The 27,159-nt window shown below is 38.2% G+C and overlaps 2 protein-coding genes across 2 annotated transcripts in view; both read left to right on the plus strand.

Moving 5' to 3' along the window:
- atp8b1 (ATPase phospholipid transporting 8B1) overlaps positions 1 to 21,882 on the plus strand; it is a 42,134-nt gene extending 20,252 nt beyond the window's left edge. The window contains exons 4-30 of the mRNA XM_084746694.1: positions 679 to 792; positions 997 to 1,095; positions 1,393 to 1,454; positions 2,237 to 2,309; positions 2,742 to 2,812; positions 3,434 to 3,516; positions 4,345 to 4,503; positions 5,662 to 5,750; positions 5,965 to 6,155; positions 6,273 to 6,357; positions 7,630 to 7,753; positions 9,952 to 9,995; positions 10,314 to 10,470; positions 11,181 to 11,369; positions 12,381 to 12,493; positions 12,654 to 12,818; positions 13,044 to 13,155; positions 13,383 to 13,458; positions 14,369 to 14,498; positions 14,659 to 14,787; positions 14,897 to 15,053; positions 15,150 to 15,373; positions 16,188 to 16,271; positions 16,748 to 16,993; positions 17,118 to 17,256; positions 18,377 to 18,507; positions 19,591 to 21,882. Coding sequence (XP_084602820.1) covers positions 679 to 792; positions 997 to 1,095; positions 1,393 to 1,454; positions 2,237 to 2,309; positions 2,742 to 2,812; positions 3,434 to 3,516; positions 4,345 to 4,503; positions 5,662 to 5,750; positions 5,965 to 6,155; positions 6,273 to 6,357; positions 7,630 to 7,753; positions 9,952 to 9,995; positions 10,314 to 10,470; positions 11,181 to 11,369; positions 12,381 to 12,493; positions 12,654 to 12,818; positions 13,044 to 13,155; positions 13,383 to 13,458; positions 14,369 to 14,498; positions 14,659 to 14,787; positions 14,897 to 15,053; positions 15,150 to 15,373; positions 16,188 to 16,271; positions 16,748 to 16,993; positions 17,118 to 17,256; positions 18,377 to 18,507; positions 19,591 to 19,824 — 3,480 coding nt within the window. The 3' untranslated portion in view covers positions 19,825 to 21,882. The remainder of the gene's footprint in view (positions 1 to 678; positions 793 to 996; positions 1,096 to 1,392; positions 1,455 to 2,236; positions 2,310 to 2,741; positions 2,813 to 3,433; positions 3,517 to 4,344; positions 4,504 to 5,661; positions 5,751 to 5,964; positions 6,156 to 6,272; positions 6,358 to 7,629; positions 7,754 to 9,951; positions 9,996 to 10,313; positions 10,471 to 11,180; positions 11,370 to 12,380; positions 12,494 to 12,653; positions 12,819 to 13,043; positions 13,156 to 13,382; positions 13,459 to 14,368; positions 14,499 to 14,658; positions 14,788 to 14,896; positions 15,054 to 15,149; positions 15,374 to 16,187; positions 16,272 to 16,747; positions 16,994 to 17,117; positions 17,257 to 18,376; positions 18,508 to 19,590) is intronic.
- A 1,550-nt stretch (positions 21,883 to 23,432) lies between these two features.
- LOC146308092 (tripartite motif-containing protein 16-like) lies at positions 23,433 to 25,250 on the plus strand. The gene has a single exon (XM_084746635.1). It carries the CDS (start codon positions 23,571 to 23,573, stop codon positions 25,248 to 25,250), a length of 1,680 nt encoding a protein of 559 aa, XP_084602761.1. The 5' UTR covers positions 23,433 to 23,570.
- Positions 25,251 to 27,159: the final 1,909 nt, after the last annotated feature.

The raw sequence follows: 27,159 nt of genomic DNA on the forward strand, positions 1-27,159 counted from the left end.
GTGGAATAACTTGACTGGCCTGCATGGAGCCTTGACCTCAACCCCATCCACCGTTAGGATCAAGTGGAAGGTGGAATGGCTTCCAGACAGTTAAGGTTATTCAGTGAAATCAAACTCTCAGAACAGACCTGGACTTGGTAGGGCTTCAGTGTCTTGCTCAAGGACTCAGTGGCAGGGAAAGGACTCTCCACTGAGTGGAAACCAGGCTGTAATGGACAGAGTTCAGATGGTTATCCTTTGGTGAAATGCAGCACTGCCTGGCAAGCAGTGACACCATGATGACTGAACTGATAGCTGCAGATTCAGGACAAGCTGCTGCCTCTCAGGCCAGATTGTCTCCTGAAGTTCAGAATCATTTCAACTTTATTTCATTCTGAGATGCTCTGCTTTTTGTTTGTGGGGCTTTACCACTGTCAAACCATGCCATGTTGATTTGTGCCTGCATTACCAGTTATAACGTGCTGAGTTGTGCAAATTTGTTGCTGATGCTAAAATAACATGGATGACATCACTATGACATCAACAGGGTCATTTTTTCAGAAACTCCTCCAGAGCTGGGGGTGATGCATGACCGTTTCCACAGGTTGAGTCCTAATGACCAGTGGAATGCTCTGAAGTTGGAGCAGGACAAAATACTGACTTTGTGTGTCCACCATTGTCTGCTCTGTCTGCCTGCAGGGAAACGCCATCAAGACGTACAAGTACAACGTCCTCACCTTCATCCCCCTGAACCTGTACGAGCAATTTAAAAGAGCTGCCAACCTCTATTTCCTGGCCCTTCTCATCCTACAGGTACCTCTTAAAAACCTGCTTGCCTTTTCATTCCTTTCACATAATATTCTTTACCTTTATTTGTTCAGCTTTGTTGCCTTGTTCTTACCCATTATGTCTGTTCCTGTGTGAGCACATTGAAAGCAGAGAAAATAATGGAGTCAGATTCCTTGTATATGTATGTAATGACCAGCAAGCACCATCAAATGTTTGTTTGTTTGTTAGATTATTCCAGATATTTCCACCCTGCCCTGGTACACCACACTGATCCCTCTGGTCGTGGTACTGGGAATCACTGCCATTAAAGACCTGGTGGACGACCTGGTAAGACACATGCACCCACACACACTGCTTGATTCCACCAAACACAGCACGTCTGGTGCGCAAAATAAAAAAAAATTCTTCCTTTTCTCTCAGTCTTTTTTTTTTTTTTTTTTTTAAGAACAGGTTCTGAAATCAAAAAAGGTCCTTAAATCATTTTGGTTGATGAAAAGAAGGCAGACATTTAAAACAAAGATTAATACATTTATTTGAAGGATTGATTAATAAATAAAATCACATTATCATTTGATCATGTATTATATGATCTGGTTTTCTCTGACCTAATTGTCTTTCTTCCAGGCACGGCACAGGATGGACAAGGAGATCAACAACAGGAAATGTGAAGTGCTGCTGGACGGCAGGTCAGAACAAAGTTCATTAGCTTTAATTCATTAAACAAGATATCCACCATTTTTAAAGAGTGGCACCATTTTTTGTTTTTTTGTTTTTAGAAATGCAGTAGATCAAGTCCTTGGTTGGCAGCATTTTAAGATAAACCAAGATATATTTTTAACATTTTATACAGCATTTTGAACTGTGGCTCAAAGGTTTGTTTCTGTAAAATGTGTGCCAGTAAGTGAGTGCTCCCCAGGTTTTTTGTCCTTGTCCTTTTCCATTATGAAAAAGCAATGACAACATACAGCTCTGGAAAAAATCAGAGACCACTCTCACAAATGTTTCTTTAAATCAGAATCTCTACATGTGTGGCAGCCAGTCCATTCCAGTGTTTGTTGGATTCCAACACAAGCCTCCTCAAACCATTGCTGTGATTAAAGATTGAGATTATCCCACCAATATTGATTTCTAAACCCCTCCTAAGTTAAAATATTAGTGTTGTGTTGTTTAAAAATGAATATGAATGTGTTTTCTTTGGATTATTCAAGGTCTGAAAACACTGCATCTTTTTTGTTATTTTGACCAGTTGTCATTTTCTGCCAATAAATGCACTAAATGGCAATATTTTAATTTCAAATTTGAGAGAAATGTTCTCAGCAGTTTATAGATTAAAACAAAAATGTTCATTTCACTCAAACACATACCTATAAATAGTAAAACCAGAGAAACTGATCATTTTGCAGTGGTCTCTCATTTTTTTCCAGAGCTGTATATGTATTAAAACTCTGATCGGTCCTCTCTGCTTCAGGTTTCAAGAGACAAAGTGGAGGGACATGCAGGTTGGAGATGTGGTTCGTCTGAAGAAGAATGACTTCATTCCGGTGGGTCGATTTAGCCTGTTTGTTAGACTCTGTGATGGTGACTTGGCTGACTGACTGACTGATAAACGCATGTACACAGATTGAAATGTTTAAAAATGCCATTTCAAGCTGACCGAATGGTGCTCAATTTTGATGTGTTAGAATTCCAAGTCAACATATCAATAATGTAAATTTCCAATACTAATTAATTCTATCTACAACCCACTTTTCATGAGTCAAAATGTTAATTAGTGATGTCATAAATATCAACAAATAAATTCTCACCATGAATGATCCAGTTATTCAGAAGCTGGGCAACACCAACATACTTAAAGCAAGACAGAAATACACCAGAATTAGATCTGTGACCAGATTTAAGAGTGAAATCCTTCAGAGTCCTTGATGGATTTCACATTTTTAATGTGTATATATATTTTTTTTTATTGTCTTCAGGCTGACATCCTGCTGTTATCCAGCTCCAACCCAAACAGTTTATGCTATGTGGAAACAGCTGAGCTCGACGGGTAAGACTTTTCACCATTTACATCAACTTTCTGCCACCAAAATAATAATAATAAAAAAACTTGATCTTTATCATAATTTAGTGTCATACTAACTGTAATATCTATACTGGTTGCTGTATTCAAGTTGAGTAATGAACTATATTTTGTATTGTGACTGCTGGATCAATGTTCTTTGCTCCAATAAGTTTTTGTTTGATCTGTCGTTTTCTCAAGAGTTCAGTCAACAAATTAATAACTGATAAGAGCAAAGTCTGTGACCACACATTCTGCCATTAAGTGAGAAACGCCTTTAAATCAAACATACAGGTCTGTGCTGGCGTCTCTAATGGAACTATTTTGCAGCAAATGGCTGCTCAAGTGAAACACCCATCATTGTCACCTTTCTTTGTTTTTCAGAGTTTTGTGGAATAAAACTTGCATCAGGAAATTCATAATAATTTTTTTTTTTTTCATAAATAAACTTTATGTATCCAGGGTGGCCAAGTTATCAGAGAAATCTTAATTTTAAAAAATCTTTTCCATCTTAAACAGATTCAACTTCATGCATTTTGGATTAACAGTGATTCCACTTTCCTCTATGATTGGTTTTCACTCTGTGTATGTTTTGTTTTCCCTGTGCAGAGAAACCAACCTGAAGTTTAAGATGGGTCTACGAGTGACTGATGAGAGGCTGCAGGAGGAACGTCAGCTGGCTGAGTTTGATGGTGAGTGTGGTTCACAGCTACAAGCCAAGTTTATTTGCATGAACCTGAATCACTTTTAATCACTCACTCACCTGAGAATAAAACCTTAGTTGTCATTTTTAAAATGGAACAATAAAATAGAAATATTCCTGATATAACATTAGTACTGCTAATATAATTTTAATATTTGTAGTTTTGGGGGGAATAATAATATTCAAAATTAATTGAAAAACTTCTTGAGATGTATCTACATTTTTTAAATCTATACCAACATGAAGATGTAATCACAGTACATGTTCAGTGCCAGAGAATAAATAAATAATTACTCAATCACTCTGATAATGGCTGTAGCCACAGATAAGAATTAAAATCAAGTGTTTGGGTTTGCATTATGCAATGTGTGAATGATATTATGCAAGAGATTCTCGTAAATATTGGTGTGCTTGTAACCTTCTTGATACTTGTGTTGAAATGTTTAACTTTCAAATTAATGAATTTGTTTTACTTTGATGTATTTGAGATAGCAGTACTTCAGTTAACTTCTAAATTTATCCTGTTTCTTTCCTTTCTGCTGTGCAATTAAACAAATAAAACAATCCTGAAAACTTGTCCACTCGCTGCACACAAAAGGAGGCAAAGACTGAATTCATTTAGTCTGATTGATCACTTCAATTTAGGATTATGTTCTTTTTTTTTTTTAGGATGATAACAACACAAAATGACAACAGACATTAGAAAATTCATTTGAAAATAGTCAGTAGATACAGTAGAACTAATTATTAAGAACTATGTCAGTCTTTACTTTTTGTTTGGAATGAAAGCCCTCATGTCTGTTTGTCTTTGCTGAAGCTCTGATCGAGTGCGAGGAGCCAAACAACCGTCTGGACAAGTTCACAGGGACGATGCTGTGGGAGAGGGAGCGCTACCCTCTGGACCTGGACAACATGCTGCTCCGAGGCTGCAAGATCAGGAACACAGAGGAGTGTCATGGCCTGGTCATCTTCGCAGGTGGGAAACCCTCGACCACGTCACAGCTTCACCCGAGATGACGTCACTCCAAATTTGAGAAAATAAAATATTAATCTTGATGACACGAACCAAAGATGTGGATAAATTACATAACATTTGTTGCACTGATATACAGCTCTAGTTTAGATTATAGCAAAGTAATCACTTTTAGTAAATGGTTACAAGTTGACTTTGTGTAGCCAATCATTTTCAGAGGTTATTTGAAGTTGGTCTGAAAAAAGGGTCTCATTTTTTTTCTTGCATATGGATAAGATGATGTCACCTAATGTAAGACAAGAGACAAATCCACATCAGAGCTGAAATGATTAGACAGTTAATGAATTGTTTATCAACAGAAAATAAAGCAAACAATCTTAACATTTGATAAATTATTTAAAGGGTATAGTTCAGATTGTTTGAAGTGGGGCCGTATGAGGTACTTACCTATAGTTACCTACAGAAGATGGCGGTCAGCACCTCCTCAGTTTAGAGAAGCAGCAGGAAGGCAGCTGTTGGAAACTAAGCAATGTACTGCTGTGGACAGGGTCAGCAGCAAAATTAATATCAGTTCAGTAAGTGTACACTATATTTAAAAATATTTTCACTGGCTTGCCGCGCTGTTAAGCAGCCTTTTCCAATAGGAAACTGCTATTCTGTAAGCCAAATATTGCTCTCTCCAATGCAACCAGTCTCCTTTACCTTACAGAACACTGTTGTTGGTTTATCGCTGTCTCAATCTGTTAGTTAGTGTTATTGTGTGACTTCAGTGTTTCAGAGCGTTAGTTCACATTCAAGAAGTCACAAAATAATACAAAGAAACTAAGTAATCGAGGCAGCGTTGGACCAGAAACTGCTGTATTCTGTGAGGTAAAATTACTGGTTTTGTAAGACTGGAGTTTGGTTGCTTTGGAGAGTAATATTTAGCTTATTTAATAGAAAAAAAAGTGTTTTTTTGGAGGCTAAAATGGTTACTGGTGACCCCTGTTCGCATCTACCATCTATCTACCATCTACTGTGGGTAATACACTGACTATCCCTTAATTTCTCATTGGTACCAAAAAAAAATCATGCCAGTAAATCAAATATATTACTGAAGAGTGTTTCATAATTACTGATAGCAATGTCTGGCATTCACCATTTTGATATATGTTGCTGTAGGAGCTGACACCAAAATCATGAGGAACGGTGGAAAAACGAGGTTCAAGAGGACCAAAATTGACGAGTTGATGAACTACATGGTTTACACAGTAAGTCTGAGTCACATGCATTTTTTCTTTTAAATGCATCTCCTTCCATTGTCTCATTATGAACATATCAGATAATTTTTCTTACTGTTCTGTCATGCAGAGGCCTCTCTGTCCAACTTTTTATTAACTTTTTTAAAATAACTGGTTTCATGATGTAAGTTGTTAACATCAGTGGGTCTTTTATTGGACTAACTGTGTTTCGGCCCCCCCATAGATCTTCGTGCTGTTGATCCTGGTGGCGGCCGGTCTGGCCATCGGTCACACCTTCTGGTACGAGGAGATCGGCGCTAAGGCCTGGTACCTGTACGATGGCAAAAACCAGGACGCCTCCTACAGAGGCTTCCTCAGCTTCTGGGGATACATCATCGTCCTCAACACCATGGTGCCCATTTCACTATATGTCAGGTCAGTAAAACCAAATGCACATATTCTGGGTTCTGTCACACTCAGTAGCCAAAAAGCAACTCTTCCTCTCAGAGGGAATTGTCAAATTGATCTTCTGTTTGTCTGCTTGGTGTTCAGTGTGGAGGTGATTCGTCTGGGCCAGAGTAAGTTCATCAACTGGGACCTGCAGATGTATTATGCAGAGAAAGACACACCAGCCAAGGTACATTGCTACTGCTTTTACTGTAATTCTCTTTGGCTTCCTGGCTTTCTACCAAACACACATCACATCCTGTACAAAGTTTCAGTCATCAAGAATTCTTGGTTGAAGAACAACTAGACAGCAGGTGTTAGATCAGGAAATGATTCATCTTCCTGAAACAGAAATAGGTTAATAGTTGTGCTGTACCACCATTTGTTGACAGGATTGAGCAGATAACTTTGAAATGTAGTCAGCTACTGAATACAAATTACATGGCATTTTTTTGCAGTTAATGAAAAAAAATCTAATCTGAATATTTGTGGATGATTTCAAAATCAAACATTGCAAATTCTGTACTTTACGATTGAAAAATGGATGCAGGTACAATCTGGGATGTTTATAGTTTTATTTTTGTAATCGGACTATGTAATCCTAATTACATATAATCCATTACCTCCCAAGCCTCTTTGTTGACAGTAAAAGCTCAAGACTTTAGAGACACATGCTGAATAGATTCAGCTGGTTATTGCACAGTACATTGAAGATGATTTTTTAAAATAAATTTTTAAATGTTGTAGGTCAGGACATGATAATTTGAAACGCAAAAGGACTTGGTATCTCAGGGGGAGGTGGGGAACCTCAAACAGTTTCAACACCAAGAAATAGGAAGTTGAAATTTTACAATTACAATGTATAGTGCCTAAAAGCTTCACATACATAACATATTATTGCAGATCTTTGATAATTTTATGTTGTATTTTCTTGCAACTGTACTAGTTAAAAAGTCAGAAGTTTGATTCAGAAGAAAAGGCATTTATCAGTTACATTACAAAAAATGCAAAAGAGTAACTTGGGTAATTAATGTTATAATACAACAATACAAGACAATAATATTTTTAATATTAATAATACCATAATATTCTTATATGTTAAAATAATACCATAATATTGCATTTTATAATTAAACAGTTTATTTCTTATGATATCTTCAGAGCTAAAAGAGGATAAAACCTTTTTTCCCTCTTTTGTCAATACAGTCACTTAAGGTTCACTTACTGGCTGCTTCCAGAGCTTTCAACTATATCTCATGGCCTTCAGCTGCTTGTAATTTTTGCAACTGGTGGAGTACTAAGATTATGTTATGACAGCTGAGCATTGTCAACTACATTTGTCATAGTTGAGATTATTTGGTCAAACTACACTCTTAACAGCACAGTTGCAGTAAAAAGTTGACATCTCCTCCCTGTGCATGTTTTTGCACTTTTCATTACATCACTTCTTCCCGTTGTGCAGGCTCGGACCACCACCCTGAACGAGCAGCTCGGTCAGATCGAGTACATCTTTTCGGACAAGACGGGAACTCTGACACAGAACATAATGCAGTTCAAGAAGTGCACCATCGCCGGACGCGTCTACGGTACTGATGTGCTTTATTTCACTAAAACCTGGAACTACTGTTTGATATTTTAGTGGTTTTGTTCATAAAGATCATAAAGGATCTGTGTGAACCTGTGACTCTAGCAGTATCAGTGCCTTAGTGTCTATGGTGTTGCTCAGGGGAATTCTGTCTCAGGCTCGTGAACTAACCTGTGAGGTGAAAGATAGAAGAAAGATACAAGGAGGAAACCAGTAAGAGGTAGCTGTGGAGGTGAAGGGGAAAAAGAAAGCAAGAGAGACACCTGCTGACTTTTTATTGCAATGACAACTGTCTTACTGACACCAAAAACATCTACAGCACACCTGAATCTGCAGGAACTATTGAGTTTGTTTATTATCTCTGCCTGTAGCTGTTGACAGGATTGTGTTATCAGTAAGATGAAAAATGAGCCTTTAATGATCCCTTTGGCGAAACTGGTTCACTGCAGCAGGAACATGGAATTTAGATAAGAGCAAAGCAAACACAAAGACGGATTTAAAGTTTGTAGATGACTTCACTGTATTACAGTCTGGGTAACAGATACAAAGGACTCTACAAAGAAAGAAAAAAATATACTAATGTAGAACCTAACAGGGAACCACTCTGTTTGCTGGGCATGTATGAAAAAACATGACCAACTTCAGCAGGAGACAAAAATAATCCAATAAAGATCCATGACGGCACAATAGACCTACATCAGAAATCACACAGATGTCCAGCATTCAGTTTAATATGGAAGCCCATTTCCACCAGTGAAACAAAAAAACATCCCTACTGTAAATCATAATTGTGAGATTAAAAATATTCCAAATTATGAGATAAAAAGTCATAATTATGAGATTAAAATTCCACATTGAGATTTTTAAAATCAATTTTATGATAAAAAGTCTAAATTATGATAAAGTCATAATTATGAGGTTTAAAAAAATCGTATAACAATAACTTTTTTCTCACAATCATGACTTACCATGGACATATTCTTTTCTAACGCTTCCATAACTTAATGCCAAGTACTCCAAATATTTCTTTGCCATAGTTCGTGTGCGTGTGTGTGTGTGTGTGTGTGTGTGTGTGTGTGTGTGTGCGCGTGTCTGCGCAACAAACAGTAAATGCAGGAATGTAATTGCAACATAACTGTTACATGTGACGTTGTAAGAACCTGCCAAGTGAAATTCCATCCATTGTCATCGCCAGCAAATTATTTTATAGTTCCTTGTTCCAGTGTTCCCATCACTTTTTTGAGATGTTGTGACAATTGATCAGTATTGCAACAACATCATGATATCATGCAGAGGACATTGAGCAGATACTGCAAAAATACCACAGAATATCTGTTACATTGGCATGTTTCAACAACGTAGCAGAAATATAAGTAATGGTAATGTAACTGTAACGTTGCAGTAACATCAATACAACACAATAAATCATACATTACAGTCACAGCATTGCAGGGACATACTGTCTTTTGTAGGGCATTTGCTCCTTTAGATAATGTTCTCATTTTCTCCTTCAAAAACACATTGGGAACCAGTGGTGGTTTGTCTGAAGGACAGGGGCTAAAAAAATAATAGAAAGGGCACCAAATATATATGGTGGGGCAGCAGCACTGCGAAAATAGTTCTGCATTTAAGGTGAAAGGGTTCTAATTCCTGGTTCAGATTCAGATTGCTCTATTGTGTAACAACTACTGCAACTCTGTAATAAAACACACAGGAAACCATTCAACTTTTTAAAGGTATATAGAGGTCAAATAATTTACTAGTATGTGGGGCAGCCAATAAGGCACTGAATTGTGTTTTCTCCATTGAAAGGGCACCCGAGATGCCAATTTACCACATTTTGTCCACCAGTAGGGCGCTCCAGGGGGGATTTTATCATTTTTGTCCAATGTAAGGACACTTGAGGACAGAGAACATGACAAAATGACCTCTAAGGTGCCAGTGGCCAAAATGTGGTTAAATGACCTCTAGAGTGCCCTTCCATTTAATCTCAATAAATAAATTAAATTAAATGGAAGAACACTCAAGATGGCACTTTATCACATTTTATCTACCAAAGGTGCATCTTAGAGGGTGTTTTTGTGGTTTCTCAAACATTGTGGCACCAGAAAGAATTCCGTTTTTTAAATAAGAATCCTTCAGTTGAGTGCATCATTATTTTTATTAACACCATCTTATGTTTTTCTCTCCTTTCTACAGGTGAACCAACCACTGCTGAGGGAGTATCATTGGACCGAGGAAGGGTAAAATATCTGATATACTTATGTCAGAAGAAATTCCAAAAAAGATGATTGAAATGTAAAATGTGATGAACTGTTATCTTAAGATTCATTGAATTCTTTGAAAATATGACACAGCCAGATTATATTTAATTCTAAACATATAGAAAATGACACCTACCTTGAATTATAAGTTGTTCTGTAATTTTTCTGAAGGCCTGCTGATGTGATAGTTTAGATGACAAATTTAGAACATCATCCATCATCTGCTTCAGTATAGTGTGGTTAATATTTTCAATCAATATCTGAAATATACTGATTATTTTCCTGTTTCCCCATTAGCCGGTGGACTGGAGCTGGAACCGGCTCGCTGACAGGAAGTTCCAGTTCATGGATCATTCACTGGTTGCCTGCATCCGATCCGGGAAGGACAAGGATGTCACAGAGTTCTTCAAACTGCTGTCCCTCTGCCACACCGTCATGGTGGAGCACAAAGATGGTAATCCTAAAGTCCTAGTTTTGGCAAAGGAGAAGAAACATGAGTAGAGCTTTGAGTAAATGGCAACCACCAAGGCTGACTGTGATAGGCTGCGGCAGCTGTCATTCAACCTCAGCCCAGTTCGAAGAAGATTTGTCCTTAAAGCTGCATCAGGCAGCATTTGAAGAAGTGTGTATAAGACCAGCCCAACACTGTCATAACTATGACATGACACCTGTCATGAACATGAAAGAGTCTGTATGAATGTTGTCATCAAGTGTCATTCAGTCAATTATTTCATTTAAATGCAAATGTTGAGTGGGCATAACAAAGACATTTAAAGCTTATGTCGTCTTAGTTTTATGTCAAGTTGTCATGACAAAGACTTTGACAGGTTATGTCTTGGTTAATGTCAAAGTGTTGTTGTCATAACAAAGACTCTTGGCATTACAAATTACACTATTGACCGGCTGACACAATGACAACAGTCATAAACATTCATAAAGACATGGAAACATGTTCATGACAGGTGTCATGTCATGGCTATGACAGTGTCAGGTCTTACACGCACCCCTTCAAATAAAGTGTTTATTTTTATATTGTCATTAAAGCAAATGATTCTGTGTGAAGCAATGAAAAATAAAACTGCACATAAAGGTGCCGTACTATAAAGCTACAGGCACTGCACTGGACATAACCTCCTCATGCATGGCTTCATATCGTTCTTTCAGGTGAACTGGTGTACCAGGCAGCGTCTCCTGATGAGGGTGCCCTGGTGACGGCGGCCAGGAACTTCGGCTTCGTGTTTCTGTCTCGAACACAGGACACCATCACTATCAAAGAGATGGCGCAGGAGACGACCTATGAAATGTTGGCGCTGCTCGACTTCAACTCCGACCGCAAGCGCATGTCTATCATCTGTGAGTGCACACGCATATGCACAAACACATGTCATTTCTGGTCATGTTGTTATGTTAACAGTCAATTCACACAAAAACACAAAGGTCAAAATGTTTAATAAAAGTAAATTAAAAAACACAATTGTAACAAAACAAGTGGATACATGATAAGTCTGGCAACACTTCTAATATTTTAAAATACCAAAACCAACGAGAAATTCCATGGTATTAACATCATATCCAAAGCCTTGTTTATTTTCCTCTGTTCCATTGAACTCCATTGTTGTGCAAAAACTATTTAAAGCACATCAGTGGGCCACACTATTGCACTGGATTACACTGAACTCATCCCACGTACAGCTACATGTTTGAGACCTGTTAAATTATACCTGTTATATCTTCAGAGGACGCAAGTGGGCGTGGTGCTGCTGAGAGCCATAGACGAGGGGTAGCAAAGTCAGACAGTATCAAGAGATGGATGAGCACGTGTTTTTTTTTTTTTTTTTTTGCTCTTTTTATGGGATTTGTTGTTAACAGTAAGACAATAAATCCAACCTTACCATTTTCAGTTTTTGAGAATGGTTTACAAATGCTTTTTTAGGAGCTACTCAAAAAACACTTTCCTGACTTTGTTGACCTGTTTAAACAGTCTTAAACATCAATAATTAGGCAATAAAAGATCTAAAGTAAAGCAACTAAAATTACAAACATTTCTAATATGTGCTCAGTTTTATTTTAGTTTTATCTATCTATATTGTCATCTTTAAGATACATCTTTATTTTGAAATTCCTAAGGCATGTCTATCGTAAATATCTGGAAGAGTTCAGTTAAAAAGTTTTCAAGCGTTGACATAAATGTAACTGATTGTGTTAAGCAGACATACATTGTCTAATATTGATTGCAGACCCCTTAAGTGAATCTAATTGAAATCCAATCGTGGCAGACTTTGTGATATCAGCAAATACAGTATTGTTCTCCAAAGAAGTTTCCACCCTCTAATCATCTATCCTGCTGTCTCTTCTCTGTTTCAGTGAAGTTTCCTGATGGTCGTATCCGTCTCTACTGTAAGGGAGCCGACACTGTCATCTATGAACGACTTTCCCCCAACTCCAGACACAAAGACACTACCCAGACAGCTCTAGATGTGAGTTTGTGCAGCTTTATCCTAACTTTCACTGTTGTATTTCACTGCTGTATGTCTTTTCTTGGCACAGCAGACATACTGCATGTAGAAACGATGATGTGTATGTAGCTGTTTCTCTTGTTTCAGTGAAAGGAAATCTAGTCTGTGTTTTGTGCTTCAGGAATTTGCCAATGCGACCCTGCGGACGCTGTGCTTGTGTTACAAAGACATCAGTGCAGACGAATATGCCGCCTGGTCCAGGAAACACAAAGACGCTCAGGTGGCCATGGTTGACAGAGAGGGTGCCCTCGACCGCGTATACGAGCAGATCGAGAACAACCTGTTGGTGAGTGGAAAACAAAAACTTTTTCATGCTTAACAACACTTGAGTTTCCATTGAGAAACGGGCATTTTTAAAATCCTTTTGGAGCTTTTTAAAAACCCTACTGAAACCCAGTTTGAAACCATTTACTCTTGACTGAAAGTCTGGGCTTTTCCACTGAAAATGTGTAAAAGTTAAAACGGTGATCATCATATTTTCATATTTAAGCTGCTGTGTCCCTCTGTCCAGCTTATTGGGGCGACTGCCATCGAGGACAAATTGCAGGACAAGGTGCCAGAGACCATCGCCACACTTGCCAAGGCTGACATCAAGATCTGGGTTCTGACTGGAGATAAGAAAGGTACCGTCAGATTACACAGAGGAGTCATATTATTGTTCAACATGTTCTAATGTATCAATAAACCAATAAAAACACAGATGTTTTGTACTGAACTAAAGTTAACAATCCTATCTTTCTGCTGAGATTAAAAGCTTTCCTTTTGGGTCACATTTAATTAGCTAAATCACCTGATCAGAACATCATCCTGCAGCTGCAACAGACGTAAATTTGTTCTATTTTTTCCCCAGAAACGGCAGAGAACATTGGCTACTCATGTTCACTTTTGACGGACGACATGACAATCCACTACGGAGAGGACGTCAAGTGAGTTGAATAAAATGTCAGACCTAACAGTAACATAATTAAAATTGTCTAAGGTCCAGTGTGCAAGATTTAGGGGATCTATTGGCAGAATATGGCAGGAATGGAATATGACATTCATAAGCATGTTTTCATATGTTTATAATTACCTGAAAAAAAAACAATTGAGGTGCTTCAAGCTAATGACCAGCCAATAAATTAATAAAAACATTAATAAAAGACACAATCATTTACATGTCTTTGTGGATTTTGTAGTGATGGGGAAAGGTGGATGTTGTGGTGGTCATGTCACTGATTTTTTTTTCAGCTGCAGACCTTGCTTTCTATCGTCATTGACAACATAATTCCTTAATCTAAGTTTTATTATTTTTGCACTGTGTTGTATCCCACTGGTCTGCTGTATCCTTTTAGTTTGCCAGGTTTGCACGTATTGCACTACAAATCAGCCAGTCACGTTTCATAAACAAATATAACTTCTATCAATATTTATAAAAATGCAAATATTGAATTTAAAAAAGGTTAGGTAATTTCAAGACGTCTGTCTCAAGTGTAAATCAAGTCTCAAGTCATGAATACCAAGTCAAACTCAAGCTGAGTCTTTGAATCTTGTAAACCAGCCAAGTCTCAAGTCCTCAAATTTGTGACTGAAGACATGTGATATGTGACATTGTCCACCTCTGAAGACAAGAGGTTTGTTGTTTTCTGCTCTGTAAAACAAAACTGAAGATACTTAATCATAAAACACAGTCGTATTCATCACTGGTCATATCAACCTGCACCTCTCTTCCTAACTTGTATGCCAGTCCCTCACGGTTTTGTGTCTGTCAGCATGTTAGTTTCAACATCACACGAGGCTCTGAGTCTGTCACGCTGTATTTTTTTAAGAGTTTGTCTCTTGTTTCTGTGTCTCCAGTGAGAAGCTGAGGATCCGTCAAGCCAACAGGAGAAACGAGCCTATGACTGCCCGTCGCAGAAAGAGACCTGTGCAGCCTTTCTTCCCTGAACCTGGCAAAAACGCTCTCATCATCACCGGAGGATGGCTGGTGGGTTCCATTCAAGTTTAACGCTGTTTTAAAATGATGACAAAATGATTAGTGTTTATAGTATTTAGAAAATTATTCAGGGGAAAAATCTTATCCTAAATTCTCTTCCCATCAGCCAACATCGTGGATTGTGTTGATTTACTTGTTTTTATTTTCTCAGAACGAGATTCTGTACGAAAAGAAGAAGAAACGCCGTCGCCTGCGTCTGCGTCGTCTGGGAAGGCGACCGCCTCCCAGCAACCCTCAGGATGGACAGCCCATGGATGACTGGGAGAAGGAGATGAGACAGGTACAATGAAATAAATTAAACATTTAAGATATAAGTAGGACATGCTTGAATTGACAGTGCACGGCTGGATGGTTTCCATGATAACTAACATGAGGAAATGTCTCCACAGATTGACTTTGTGGACATGGCCTGTGAGTGTGAGGCGGTCATCTGCTGTCGTGTCACACCCAAGCAGAAGGCCAACGTGGTGAGTCTGGTGAAGAAGTACAAGAAAGCTGTGACGCTGTCCATCGGAGACGGAGCCAATGATGTCAACATGATCAAGAGTAAGGACATGAGTGATCTCTGCTCATGTTTCATTTGCGTGACAAACATTCCAGTGGATCTCCTCTAATTTCTAACCCCGTCCTCTGTCCCTCCAGCTGCAGACATCGGTGTTGGTATCAGTGGTCAGGAGGGGATGCAGGCCGTCATGTCCAGCGACTACGCCTTTGCTCAGTTCCGTTACCTGGAGCGCCTCCTGCTGGTGCACGGACGCTGGTCCTACATCCGAATGTGCAAGTTCCTTCGTTTCTTCTTCTTCAAGAACTTCGCCTTCACACTGGTCCACTTCTGGTACTCCTTCTTCAGCGGATACTCCTCACAGGTCAGCACCATTTCACCAATGATTCATGTCACATTATCAAAGGCCAATCTAGTCCCAAATATTTAGATTTTCCTACATAATCCAGGTGTGTCAACAGATAGTGTGTCAAACTTTGTAAAATTATAATTTAAATGAATTCACTGACTGTGGTCAGTATATTTTGTGGCTGTTAAATAATGACTTTTCTTGTGTATAACTAGAATTGTACAGCGCTAAAGGAAAGGCCACAGGGTCATGAAAGTCATAGAATATGTCCTTGAGGAATATGCATATCCACAGCTAATTTCATGGCAATCTGGGCTTCAAGATAACAGAAAATAATTTTAATTCAACATCTACTTGCTTTTTCTGGTGCTTTAGACTGCCTTTCATGGCCTTTTTTTGAGACTTATTCTGCCATGCTGCTATTCATGAAGTCAAATCCTGAAAAAACAGATTTCATTCATACTTGAAACAAAATTAAATGTATGACATAAAAACAATGGAGAAAATGTTCCATGATTATGCTCCAATCATCACTCCTTGACTGCCTTTACATGTGCCATAAAATTCTGGATATGATCAGGTTTGCGCATGTGAACAGCTTATTCCAGTTTCACAAACCTGGATAAGACATTATCCCAGTTTTGAGAAACCTGGATATAATATCTGGACTACTCCAATGGAAACTATGATACTGTGGCATGTAAATACCTTATTCAGGTTTCTGAACCATCTGTCTGGTCAGGCCATTATTGAGCTCATATCATGCAACCTCATGCCATAGTCAATTTACTCACCATCAGACACTGAGTAACTCTTTTCCTGTCTGCAGGTCGCCTATGAGGACTGGTTCATCACTCTCTACAATCTATGTTACAGCAGCTTACCGGTTCTACTCGTTGGACTTCTTGACCAGGTAAATACAGGCTTTGTTTTGGACACAAAGAATGGTGCAGAAAAAGGTCAACAGTCACATTATTGGATTTTCAGTTAGATCTTTTGCATAAATCTCAATCCAAAATATTGATGTTAAGTTTTTTATTTTCTTCTGTCATAAAAATTAAAATTTTATTAGTACAGTTGAAATTGTCCAGGTTGATCTGAAAGTTAATATATAAATGTGACAAAAAGTGACCATTCTTTATATTTTCTAAAACTACAGTGTTGTTGAATAATATTACAGTATTCTCTGGCTATCATTAGGATCCAGCTTTTTCATAGTATGCCATGTATTATTGTGATAAATGCCAAGATCGGTTACAGAATTTCTGTCCTCTTTGTTTTTCTCTTATTGAGCATGGAAAAATGAAATTGATTTTTCATTTCTGAAAAAATATTGTAGCAAACAAACTCTGTTAACTGATCCTCCTCCTCCTTCTTCTCCCCCTGCAGGACGTTAATGACAAACTGAGCCTCAAATTTCCAAAGCTTTACCTGCCTGGCCAGCAGGGGACGCTATTCAACTACAAGAACTTCTTCATCAGCTTGTTCCACGGCATCTTCGTCTCACTTATCATCTTCTTCATCCCTTACGGAGCCTTCCTTCAGACCATGGGACAGGATGGAGAAGCCCCTTCTGACTACCAGTCCTTCGCCGTCGTCACCGCCTCGTCGCTCATTTTTACTGTCAATCTGCAGGTTAGTTAAAGCCACTCAAGGTGAAACAAAAAAGAAAATGTATTTGAAGAGGTTATGAAGATGTGCATGTATTGATTATTATGTGAATGGTCTGCTGATGTGTACTCTACCTCTTGTTGGTCAGATCTCTCTGGATACCTCCTACTGGACCTTCGTCAACTGCTTTGCAGTTTTAGGCAGCATAGCCATCTACTTTGGCATCATGTTTGACATCCACAGTGCTGGGATCCACGTCATCTTCCCCTCAGCGTTCACCTTCACCGGTCAGTCACCAACTTACACTTTAAGTGCTGATTTCATGGTTATGTCACAGAGTTAACTGGAGGCAAAACAAAGGAAAAACTGGAGGCAAGCACAAATCACCTCAGAGTAGTAGATAACATGACCAAGTGAAAATGTCTGGCTCAAAATTTAAGTTTAACTACATACCAGCTGCTTCTGCAAGTAAAAAAAAAATGAAGACAACTATGGTTAAACGCAATATGAAAATGTCAAGAAAGGAAATGTTCTCACCTGGTATTAAGCAGAAAATTACAGCTGATCACCTTCTGAATTCAAACTTCTCTCTTTTAGCAAACTAAGATGAGCTGTATTAACTCCATAAAACACACTTCCTTTAAACTCAACAGACAGAAACTAAATACAAATTAACCAGAGCATCGTGGTCAGTCTTTTCACTGTTATAACAATAACCCACTCTGGTTTGGTTTAAATAAATCCTTAATCCACTGTGTTAGATGTGAGAATAGTCTGGCTCTACAGGTTGTTTCCAGCCGGTGTAGGTACCAGCTGTGCTCAGCCTGTTCGATCTGCTCGGGGTCCCACGTTTACTGATCACAGATGTGGCAGACACATTATGACTTATGTAATTTAAGCCCTGTAGAGTCTATTTTAAAAAATGAGCATCTGCTTTAGTAAAGGACAATAACCATTTTAGTTGGATTAGTTAGCTGGTGAACATTCGCTAATGTTCGCTAACTAACATCTCAGAGAACTCTACTAATTTTGTAAACAACAACAAAAGGCGAAAATAACTGACATTATATCCTCTGGTTAAACATGACCATAGCCATAGCTCCTTTCTGACATCGAGCCAATCACAATGTGTACGTCACCTGTAAGCTTGGGACCCTGAGCAGATGTGGCAAGCTGAGCACATCTAGTACCTACACCAGTCGTCACTGCAGCTATTTCATAGTGTTGTTAATGATAGCAGCTGTCCTGCTCTTGCATGGATTAGGGAAGTTTATAGTACAATAAAGCATAATTCTAACTTCTTTCTTCCTTGTCCAAGTATGTAAGCTAATAATTTAGAAAAGAGTTATGTTAGAACAAAGTCAAACCTTGTCATGAGTCTCATTATTTATATTATATGTTTTCTAGGTGCAGCATCGAATGCGCTGCGTCAGCCCTACCTGTGGTTGACCATCATCCTGACTGTGGGCATCAGCCTGCTGCCTGTCATCTGCATCCAGTTCCTCCATAAAACCATCTGGCCCTCTGTAGGAGACAAGGTGAGACCTCCACAAGTCAACATACAGACCTGCTACTGGGCCTGATCACCAATATCAGGAAAAATGATCAGGAAAATGTAAATGTGGTTTCCAAGGATAGGACTTTACACAGGAGATGGGAACAGAAATCACCCAAAGTACATACTGTATGTCTAGTATTTTATGATGATGTGGTTTTAGCAGCGGACTCTGATAAATTCACATTCATCACAGTGGAAATGAGAGAAAGCGATGTATTGAGAATATATTGTACAACAAAGAGATTTTCTGCAAGGTTAAATATGTTTTATGGAAGCCAATTTTCAAATGCTTGCATGCAAGTTTTGTTGATTTTTTTTCTCCTAACATTATTCAGCTATTTATGTTAAAGAACCTGTGTAGAATTCTGTAGCATCTAGTGACAAGCTTGCACATTGCAGCCAACTCACCTCACCTCACCCTCCCCTTCCAAACAAGTAAGAGAACCTACGATGGCTATAGAACACATGAAAGAGCCTTTTTAGTACCAGTGTTTGTTTATTTTCCAAGATAATAAATGGCTCATGCTAAGGAAAATAATTATTTTCAGGTTATTATACACTAATGAAGACATGCTTATGAAAATTACATGCAATTTCTGCCATATTCTGTCAGTAAATCTCTGTAAATATTTAAATTAAACTATTAAAATTGAACAATCTATATATTTAGAACCTTAAAAAGTTCACATTATTAATATTTGTGGACCATATACATAGAGTAATACAACTTACCATTTTCTATCATCCATCATTAGGTTTAAAGTCCTAAATAAATATATTGTCAAAACCAGACATGGGTGAGAGTTATAAGTTAAACCAAAAGAATTTCTATTTAATATATATATATATATATATATGTATATATATTAAACATTTTATTGAATTAGAATTATGAAATTGAATCATGGACAGAATACAAGTGTAATGGTTTAATCCAACTGCAGTTTGATTAAATTACACAACTTTTAAATGAAATCATCGTGAAATCTAATTGGCACATAAGGTAATAATAATAAGGCAGTATTTCTCTAATGTTACCTGCTTATCTCCCATCATCACCCAGGTACAAAGAAACAGGAAGAAGTACGAGATGGAGATGCAAGAGGAGGAGAAGAAAAAGCCATCAGCCTTCCAGCGTGGACGACGTTCCCGCCGCTCCGCCTATGCCTTCTCTCACTCCCGCGGATACGCCGACCTCATTGCATCCGGGCGGAGCATCCGGCGGCGGCCACCGGCCCGCGGCGGACCCCAGGACAGCATCAGGGAGGTGCCCCAGAGAGAGGCAGAAAACATCTGACAGAGGCTGAGCAGGAGAAGGAGCAGAACTGTAGCCAGCGGGATTGTAAATATTTGGGAAAAGTGCAAAGAGCGCTCAGTTTATCTTCGTTGTCATCTGTGGAGTTGCGGCTGAGATGGTCAACATCAGGAGCTCTGCACAGAAGCAACAGCCTGGTCGGGATTTAAGGGGATCTCTTCCATGGGGAAGTGCCTGAAAAGGTGATTAAAAAAACAGAAGCACTCATTAAGTCACTTTTCTTTTAGAAATGACATGGAGGGCTGGGTTTTTCACCAGCGTTTTAACCTGATTTGCAGAAATGAAGCGCTAATGAATGTGTTTTGGCTCCAGTCTGTGATCCTGACTCTGACGCCTCCAGTTCCTCCTCTATGCACAGACTCTTAAAAAAAAGAAAAAGAAAAAAAAAAGCTCACCGAAGAGGCAACCGCCGTTACCGGGGTTTGAGGTCATACAGCAACTGTGTGACTGACAATGTTGTTTAACTCAGGATTTTTAAAATAAAAGCCTTATTTTTAGTCAGTTTGTTCCCTCTCACCACTACTGTGGCTGGATATGAATGTGTAATGTTCTTTAATATGATGCTTTTTGACATTTACAGTTTTAGCCTAGAGCACTTTATATGTTAAGTGTTTTATTAAAATTAAAAAATATATCTATTCCAGTTAATTTGACGGTTAACTACATGAAATCAGATCAGTTTAGTTTTATTTCCGTCCATTAAAATCCAGACATTTTCCTTCATGTTTAAAAAAGTGGGCTAAAACTACAAATGTCAAGGTATTATCTTTTAATGTTTCATTTTAAATGATGGTGGGATGATACATGCCAGGATATGCAAGGTGGTCGGATGTTAAAAAGTGTCTTAATTTAAAAATAAGTTGTGAATAGTGATCTTCTGTTGTATCAGTGTCTCAAGTGTCCTTACAAATGGGTGTTGCAGTCACTAATTTGTGGGACTACAACTTTGTTTCAGCCTTAAAAGCTTTTAAATGCCGCTTTCAAAGCTGGATCCTGATATTATTTGTTCTATACCTCACCTTTTGTTCTCTTTTATTTTCATAAGGTGCTGTTAACACTCTCTCAGTCTTCCTTTAGCAGCAGTGTCGCAATTTCTTAAGTGCTCTTTACTTGTCATGGGGAAGGAAACACAGCAGTGAGTTCTTGGTTTATCTTTATTTAATATCTTAGTGGTTTGTTCTTTTCTTTAAATTGTTGTAACTTCTCTGAAGTTAAATTGCACATTCCTCAAAGGTGTAATATTTAAGAATTCTATTTTCAAATGTTCAAAAATTAGCTAAAATTACCAACAATGTGAATAAATAACAGTTTTGACCTTATGTCAGAGACTTGTGGATTGTGTTGCAGTGATGTCTACAGAAGTTACCATGCTAACCAGCTAGCTCTGGTCCATCTCGTAATAGCGCTTTGTACCTGAAAAGGTGATAGTCCAATAGTATAGATCAGGTGTTTCTTTTTTTTTTTTTGGTTTGTGTTTTTGTCTAATAAATAAACCTAATAAACTCACAAAATGTGGAAACACACACAGTCCCCCACTGCTCCAAGCCCCAGACCGGGCCAATTAGATAGGACCAGTAGCTGCATGGCTAATTGAGCTAACTAGCTAAGGGCAGCTACAGTTATCAGCATTCATGTGATATGCTGCCCTCTGTGTGAAGTATAAATTTGACAAATTTGACCAATTCTTACATATTGCACCTTGTAGTGATTTTAAAAAATTAGGATTTTCTGTGTGTCACCGGTTGTTTACAGTGAACCCAAAAATTATGTTTGTGTGTTTCCAGTCCTTGAGTCAAATTTAGGATATATCCACTAAACAAAGCTAAGCCAAAACTGACACATTCCTGCTCTGACTGTTACTGTATCCCCTTCATGTTAGTGTTACTGTATGCTGATAATGTCTTTTTATTACTGAATGAATGGAGGCAGTAGATGAGGACTGTTGTTGATTGTAACAGCAGCAGTTTGATCTCTGTCATATGACGGTATTTTATCATGTGGTTGTTAATAAAAGCCAAGGGCACATTTAGCAATCTGAAATGAGTGTTTATTTTATTGTAGAGACTCGTCCATGCCATTTTATGTATGAATGTTGTGATGCTAATTTAACATTATAATACGGAATACTATAAAGCACTTGAATTTCATTTTGTATAGTTTTTTGATGTAATTTCCACATTATCTTTTAAACAAATAACCCAGACCTCTCAGCTATATCAGTATTTCATGTTTTCTGAACAGAAATGGCCAAACAGAATACATCTGTCCATCTACAATATGTGGTAAACAGCAGCAAAGACTTGGAAATGGTTCCTATGTAAACTCTTTTGTGGATTGTAGAGTGTAATGAGTACATTTTCTGGAAAAAGATGTTCACAACTGTAAAGTCTATGAACAGTGTATACACTGTTTTGTCAGTAGGAGACAATGTCCTTTTCGAAGTTAAATTAGTTTCACAAAAAGATTTATTTTTTTTTGTCCATTTAATGAGGCAGCAACCACAATACCTACAAAATGTTTTCATTATCACCATTTTATTATTTTGATATTTGGAAAGGTTGCATTCAGTATATGTGTCTTCTTTTGTGTGCATAGTAATGCCTGTACTGGAAATTGCCAGTAATAACCCCCTTAACATGTTTTTGCAAATCTTTAGAAGAAATGACAGAGCCCACCATGTGTCAGGAATAAAACAAGAGTCTACAGCCACGCTAGTGGATTTGTTAGACTGTACTTAAGAATAGTGTTCCTTTGAGCTAAATGCTAACATCAGCATGCTAACATGCATGTTTACCAGATCCAGCTCATTGTGACACTGGAAAAAAGTCAGATGCTCACCAATGTCAGTAAGATTCATCATCTGTGCTCTTTTAATCTCTGTACAAAATTCGATGGCAACCCATCCAGTAGTTGTTTAGATATTGAAGTCTGGACCAGAGACATTCAGAACAATGTCACTATCGTGGCTAAAATCAATCATTTGTAAATTACTGTATCAGATTAAAAATACTGTTAAAGATGACGTTTGTTTACAGGCCTTGAGTAGCACTACTGCACATGTGAAAAAAGTTGGAAAAAGACTTTTGTGTCTCCACAGGGTACTTTGTGAATTCTGACAAGCTGCCTCGAGTGATGTCACTTGAGTCAGTGTAAGACATCAAGTTTGAAAATTACAAAAATCTTGTGGTGTGGAGCTATAAAGAAATGACTTTACCAGACGTTTGAAGCACATTCCTCATCTCTGTTTAGTCACTGGCATACCACCTGAATCTCTAACTAAACTGTCTGTGGTTGAGTTGCATTGTGGGTAATGAAGGCACCAGGTTTTGACAATTTTATAGTACTGCAATCCTACTTTATAGGACAGCAATTGTGGGGACCTAGTTCACTAAACAATATGAAGTATAGTGCAGCAGCTTTTCCAAGCTGTGTGACCAACCTGCATTGCTGAGATGACTGGATATGGACATTATGGCAATATTCATCATTGCAGTTAAGTTTCAGCTTCAGTAAATGTTTTCTATGTTTTGTTTTCATGGCAAGTTTTATGGCCTTGGCTCTATTTTGTACATGGGGCTTATAAACATAACTCAACTCCAACCCATTTATCTTCCAGGAAATAATCAAAGCCTGATCTGATAAGCCCTCTATTTTATGCCCTTAAATGGACTGAATGCCTTTCAGTACAAATATTTCAGACTAGACATTCACTGTCTCTGAGAGGTGAAATGGCGCAGCAAGGAATTGAGGTGGACCGGGAAAAGCTCGGCTGTTCGATCTGTCTAGATCTTCTGAAGATTCCGGTTACTATTCCCTGTGGACACAACTACTGTGTGAACTGTATTAAAAGGCACTGGAATGAAGAGGGTCAGAGGCGAAACTATTATAGTTTTCCTCAGTGCGGACAGACCTTCATACCAAGGCCTGCTCTGGTGAAAAACACCATGTTAGCAGATTTGGTGGAGGAGCTGAAGAAGACAAGACTCCAAACTGCTCCAGCTGATCACTGCTATGCTGGACCAGGAGATGTGTCCTGTGATTTCTGCACTGGAAGAAAGCTGAAAGCCATCAAGTCGTGTCTGCAGTGTCTGGTTTCTTACTGTGAGCAACACCTCCAGCCTCACTATGAATCCCCTGCCTTTGAAAAACACAAGCTGGTCGACCCCTCCAAGAAGCTTCAGGAGAACATCTGTACTCATCACAATGAGGTACTGAAGATTTTCTGTCACACTGATCAGCAGTGTATCTGTTATCTCTGCTCCATGGATGAACATAAAGGACATGACACAGTTTCAGCTGCAGCAGAACGGACTGAGAGGCAGAGAGAGCTTGAGGTGAGTCAGCAAATAATCCAGCAGAGAATCCAGGACAGAGAGAAAGATGTGAAGGTGCTTCAGCAGGAGGTGGAAGCTATCAATCACTCTGCTGATAACGGAGTGAGGGACAGTGAGGAGATCTTTACTGAGTTGGTCCATCTCACTGAGAAAAGAAGCCCTGATGTGAAGCAGCAGATCAGATCACAGCAGAAAACTGAAGTGAGTCGAGTCAAAGAGCTTCAGGAGAAGCTGCAGCAGGAGATCACTGAACTGAGGAGGAAAGACGCTGAGCTGGTGCAGCTCTCACATACAAATGATCACATTCAGTTTCTTCACAATTACTCCTCTCTGTTATGTCTTGATGAATCTACAGACTCACTCAGCATCAATGTCCGTCCTCTGCAGTACTTTGAGGGTGTGGCAGCAGCTGTGTCAGAGGCCAGAGATAAACTACAGGATGTTCTGAGGGAGGAATGGACCAAGATCTCACTGCCATTGAGATCAGTGGATGTTTTACTGCCAAAACCAGAACCAAAGACCAGAGCTGAGTTCTTAGAATATTCATGTGAAATCACGCTGGATCCAAACACAGCTCACACACAGCTGTTATTATCTGAAGGGAACAGTAAAGCAAAAGTAATAAGAGAACATCAGTCATATCCTCGACATCCAGACAGATTCATGCATAACCAGCAGGTCATGAGTAGAGAGAGTCTGACTGGACGTTGTTACTGGGAGGTGGAGTGTAGTGGATGTCTAGATTCAGTAGCAGTCACATACAAGGATATCAGCAGATCAGGAAGTGAAAGTGAGTTTGGCAACAATGACAGGTCCTGGGCATTAAAGTGTTACAGCAACAGTTATGAATTCATACATAACAACATCAGCACTTCCATCTCAGGCCCTCAGTCCTCCAGAATAGGAGTGTACCTGGATCACAGTGCAGGTATTCTGTCCTTTTACAGCGTCTCTGAAACCATGACTCTCCTCCACAGAGTCCAGACCACATTCACTCAGCCGCTCTATGCTGTATTTAGTGTTTATAGTTTTGATAACCTTGATGGGCTGTGTGAGCCCAGTAAACATCATTAAGTCACAAAGGTCAGTGTCAGTGAAACAGTGAGGACTAATGAATGAACAGATTGTAATCATCACAGGGCTTTTCAAAATCTGTGAAATACGACTGAAGAACTTTAATAAGTTTTCAGGAAATGTTAGTATCGTAAGAAACTTCTTAATTCTAGAAAGAAAAGATTTGATTCATTGGAAGCAAAAATTATTATGTTGAAAATTTACAGACAAATCTTTGATGTTGAAAGTATGAGGACATAGAATCACATTAAAATGTGGGCAGTAAACTGTTGTTGGTAAATCATTTCATTGTGAATGAAAACAAAAATCAACTCAACTGTCAGTTTAATAAAAGAAACAGAACATAAATCTGCATCGTCCACATAAATACTAGTAAGTAAAGAAAGAGGATCAATTTAAAGGAATTTAAAATGGACATCTGGAGTTTGTCAGATTACAGTGTATTTGTAGGGAAATACTCAGAATATTTTATTCCTGATATTGCAACTTTAGATAAACTGTGCATATATATATTTTAAAATATAATTAATATAATCATTTAATTAAATTTAGTTATTTTGTTTGTTTCATGTATGTTTTGTTGCTGTAATATTTTGTGTTCCTTCTGTTCCACTGCATGAGCCTTAATGGAGCAGCAATACAATTTAATCAATACAAATCTTTAATCAATACAAGTCTTTAATTAATACAAGTCTTTAATCAACACAAGTCTTTAATTAATACAAGTCTTTAATCAACACAAGTCTTTTACTTATATCACAGCTGATCGTTGATCATAGCTGATATTTTTTATTTATTTATTTTTATTTTTAATTTTTTTTATTTATTCCTGTCACTCTGTGAATGTTTTCAATAATCTGGTAAAGATGTGTGTTTATTATCACTGTTCTAGTCATTTCAGATTACATTGTTTAATTTCCTCCACAGTGCCGACCTGCTGGTTTAACAGACTGATTGTGGACGAAATGATACAATAAAGTTGATTTTTGTTTCTCAAGAACTAATTATGTATTGCTCTCTTACGTTATGAGAGATGGTCTTCCATTTCATACTGCAAACAGTTTCATGCATACTATGATTTTTTTCACATTTGAGTTACTGTGTAACCTCTTGATCACAAGCAGCATCTACAATAACCAAACCTCTCATGATGATATACAATCGAGAAGTTAAAATGTTAGACAGGAAACCAATAAGATCACATCATTGCCATGTTCTTCAGAAACTAAATATGTTAAGTTCTGATAATTTCTTTAATCTCACTAATCTCAAACTCATCCATGAATGCCTACATAATCAGGCTCTTCAGGTGCTCAGTGACCTTGTGGTTCCACTTAGAGCTTCAGGCTCAGTAACACGTGGAACATCCAGTGGGAATTGTAAGGTTCCCTTGTGTAAATCCTCATTTGGACAAACATCTTTTTCTATCCGTGGAATTAACATGTGGAATTCTTTACCTGTAGAACTCAAACTGGATCCTGATTTAGATCACTTATATTCAAACTGAAACAGTTTTTGAAGAGGAATCAGTCATGTAGTCATGAATAATTTGGTGTTTCTTACTCTATGGTGCTAATTATGTTTTGTAATTTGTATCTTGTAGTGTCCTGTATTTCTCATTGTTTGTACTTTGTACTGTTACTTGTGTTTTGTTGCTGAGTCTTTTGTATCTTAAGGTCTAGCGACGGACAGGCATTGCAAATTAGCTTAGGCTATAAATGCTATGGTGTGTGGCACTAATGCTACATACTTGTCCCTTTACAAATAAACTTGAAATAAATAAATGGGACTGTGGTTAATTTGGTACATTTACACAGTGAAACAGTAAGAGTTGTAGAAGGAGAATTTAAACAGCTATGAGTCTGGCTCGTACCTCCTCACATTACTGGTTAAAGTGAGATGCATGCTG

Source organism: Lutjanus erythropterus, chromosome 20, assembly GCF_056507025.1.
Source record: "Lutjanus erythropterus isolate fLutEry1 chromosome 20, fLutEry1.hap2, whole genome shotgun sequence".
Lineage (NCBI taxonomy): Eukaryota > Metazoa > Chordata > Actinopteri > Lutjaniformes > Lutjanidae > Lutjanus > Lutjanus erythropterus.